Source organism: Nestor notabilis, unplaced genomic scaffold (assembly GCF_000696875.1).
Source record: "Nestor notabilis isolate BGI_N333 unplaced genomic scaffold, ASM69687v1 scaffold28310, whole genome shotgun sequence".
Lineage (NCBI taxonomy): Eukaryota > Metazoa > Chordata > Aves > Psittaciformes > Psittacidae > Nestor > Nestor notabilis.
Window position 1 is genome coordinate 29,812 of NW_009912896.1, and position 3,157 is coordinate 32,968.

Sequence of the window (3,157 nt, forward strand, 5' to 3'; positions counted from 1 at the left end):
ACAAGAGTGACACTCGCCGACTCTGACGTAACGTGTAACAGGCAGCGTAAAAGGTAGTCGTGGGGCTCTGTGCAAGCTCCCTGCAAGGTCTGAAAGTACAAAGGTTTTAACTGAAGGAAGGCAGCAAGCACACAGTGGCCTGGACCACGGCTTAGCAGGAGGCGGCAGTGTGCAGAGGCGAGTCCAGGAGAACGGGGATGCTACAGAAAACGAGCCCGTGTGTATTTACAGCGCTGAGAGGTGCTTACAGGGGGGACAGCTTGTGGGCTGACTGGCACCAGCATAGCCAATGGCTTTGGTTTATGCAGGTGGCTTTCGGGGGGGAGCCTGTTGCAGGACTGATCTGATGCGCTGGAGGCATCAGCGGCGCGCCCTGAGGTAAGGCAAACTGTTTGTTTGGGCAGGAAACCGAGTCCTGACGCCTGGTGCAGCCTTCCCCTGGGACGGGACAAGAATGTCCCTGCAGTAGCGGCCACGGCACCTCCCAGGGCTGTGCTTGCACAGTGATGGGGCTTGTGGTGAAGAATCCCCTCTCCCCGCGCTTGTCTTGTCAGCGCCTGCTGTGACAGCGGTGTTGGGCGGAGCTTCGTGGGGAAACGAAACTGAAGGGAAAACAGAAACCGCGATGGGGCCCAGGGCCTCTGCTCCCACACGGTTGTAAGAGCAGCCGGGGAGGGGTGGCTTTGTGGTCCCCGCAGCCTGCGTTCACTCCGGTGGGGCCAAGTAGAGTTGGCTGTGTGGCTGGGCAGGGATGGAGCTGTGGATGTGTGGGGACAGATGTGTCCCACCAACCACCAGAGCTGCGCAGCAGTCCCACTTCCCACTGCTGAGCAGCTCATCCCAGGGGGATGGAGCTGGGGGAGTGGGGTGGCCGTGCAGGGAGATCCTCACTTTTCTGAAGCTTGCTGCCAGTCAAGTAACGCGCCAGGCTGAGAATAACCCACCCCCCGCACACCTCCCCATGCAGCAGCACCCAGGGCTTACCTTGCCGAGCCTGCAGGTAACAGAGATGTCTCCAGTGCTGTACCGCTAGATCCTGCCTGCAGGGAAACAGCTTCCAGAGGACACGAGGGAGCGAAGATGTTCCAACCTGCTTCAGTGCACGGCAGGGGCAGGAGTCTGAGTCCTGTGGATGTCTCTGCAGTGCTCCTGTGGGTCTGCAACAGTGCTGCTGCTACCTGGCAGTGAAAACGGGAGCTGCTTCAGAGGAACATTCTTGTTCCCCTGTCAGGTCTCCACCCCTTCCCAGCAGCGCTGTTGCTGGGTGGTTCTGCCTTCACACCCGTCCCCGGTGCCTGTGTTTGGGCAGGGTGTGGCTGGTTTGGGTTGGTGGTTTAATCTAGACAGCTCCAACCCCTTGCTGCTGCTCTTCCAGCTTCCCGCCTGCGCCAGGCAGTGCACCAGTGGGAGGGGAGAGAGCGGCAGAACGTGAGGTCTGGGGCTGGCTCAGCCTGCTCCAGCAGAGCTGCCTCAGGGGCTTTAGCTTCCCTGGGAATCCCATGGTCGGTCGTCAACTCGGTTTCACAGAAAACCCCCAACTTGCTGGGTGTTCCGGTGCCAGCGCTGCCGGTCACAGAGCGGCATCGGTCCGGTGTGCTGCTCCGAGCTGGCCTCCTGCCTGGGGGCTGCCAGAATAAGGAAATGAGCATCCTGGCCCTGAAGGGAGGGTCAGTGCTCCCGGAACAAGGATGTAGGTGTCTGTGTGTGTCTGTGCCTATGCCTGTGTCTCTGTGTCTGTCTCTGGGTGTCCATCCCTGCATCTGTCTTTGTGTATACATCTGTGTGGTTTTGTCTGCCTCTGGCCATGTGTCAGTCCATCCGTTCATCTCTCCATCCTTGTCTCTCTGTTCATCTGTATGTCAGTCTGCCTCTGTCCTTTTCTCCATCAGTCAGTCTGTCCATCCATCCCTCTGCATTTCTCTCCATCTCCTTCTCTTTGTCCATCCATTTGTCTCTCTGTCCACTCATCTGTCCTTTTCTCTCTCTGTCCGTCAGTCTGTCTGTCTGTGGGCCCATCTGTCAGTCCATCTGTTCAATCATCATTCTCTCCGTCTGTCTGTCCATTCATCCAGCTTTCTGTCCCCTCTGTTGGTTTGTCTGTAAGTCTGGCCATTTGGCCATCTCTATGTCCATCTTTGTCCTCTTTGTTGGGTTGTCTGTCCACCCGCCTGTCTGTCTGTCCCTCTGTCCATCAGTCTCTTCATCAGTCTGTCTGTCTCCAACCATCTGTCTTTCTCTTTGTCCTTCTCTCTGTTGGTTTGTCTGGCTGTTTGTCCATCTCTCTGTCCGTCCTTTTTAGCTGTCCATCAGCCTGCCCTTCTGTCCGTCCATTTATCCATCTGTCTATCTCTGCCCATCAGTCAGTCTGTTCGTCCTTCTGTTGGTTTGTCTGCCCGTCCATCTGTCTGTCCTCTCTGCCTGTCCACTTGTACATCTGTCTTTCCGTCTGCCTGTCTGTCCATCCATCCTTCTGTGTATCCTCTGTTGGTTTATCAGTCTGGCCTTCTGTCCATCTGTCTTTCTGTCTCTTCTGTTCGTTTGTCCATCTTCCATCCATCCCTCTCTCTGTCCGCCAGTCTGGCCGTCAAACTGTCTGTGGGCCCATCTGTCTGTCCATCTGTCTGTCTGTCCGGCCATCTGACCATCCTTCTTCTGTCCATCAGGCTGTCCTTCCTTCTGTGCGCTTATCCATCTGTCCGTCTCTTTGCTTGTCAGTCAGTCTGTCCATCTGTCAGTTTGTCCATTCATCCATCCATCTGTCCATCTGTCCCCCTGGCTGTCTGCCTGTCCATTTGTACATCTGTCTGTCCATCATTCTGTCTGTCTGTCCATCTTTCTGTGTGTCCTTCTCTGTGGGTTTGTCCAGCTGTCTGTCCGTCTGTCTGTCTGCCCTTCTGTCAGCTTGTCCATCTGTCCATCCATCTGTCAGTCTGTCCATCCTTCTGTTGGTTTGTCTGTCTGTTCATCCATCCATCTGTCCATCTGTCTGACCTTTCCGTCTGTCTGTCCAGCTGTCTTTCTCTCCTTCTGTTAGTTTGTCAGTCTGTTTGTCCAGCTTGTTTAGCTATCCATCAGTCTGCCTTTCTGTCCATCCACTTACCCATCTGTCATCGCTTTGTCCGTCAGTCCGTCCGTCTGTCCGTCTCTCCGTCCGTCT

At 55.7% G+C, this 3,157-nt stretch overlaps 1 protein-coding gene across 1 annotated transcript in view; it reads right to left on the minus strand.

Annotated features, from left to right (window-relative positions):
* Positions 1-1,584, minus strand: part of LOC104411459 (sterile alpha motif domain-containing protein 9-like) — a 7,299-nt gene extending 5,715 nt beyond the window's left edge. The window contains exons 1-2 of the mRNA XM_010021882.1: positions 1,540-1,584; positions 985-994 (exon numbers count right to left, since the gene is read on the minus strand). Coding sequence (XP_010020184.1) covers positions 985-994; positions 1,540-1,584 — 55 coding nt within the window. The remainder of the gene's footprint in view (positions 1-984; positions 995-1,539) is intronic.
* Positions 1,585-3,157: the final 1,573 nt, after the last annotated feature.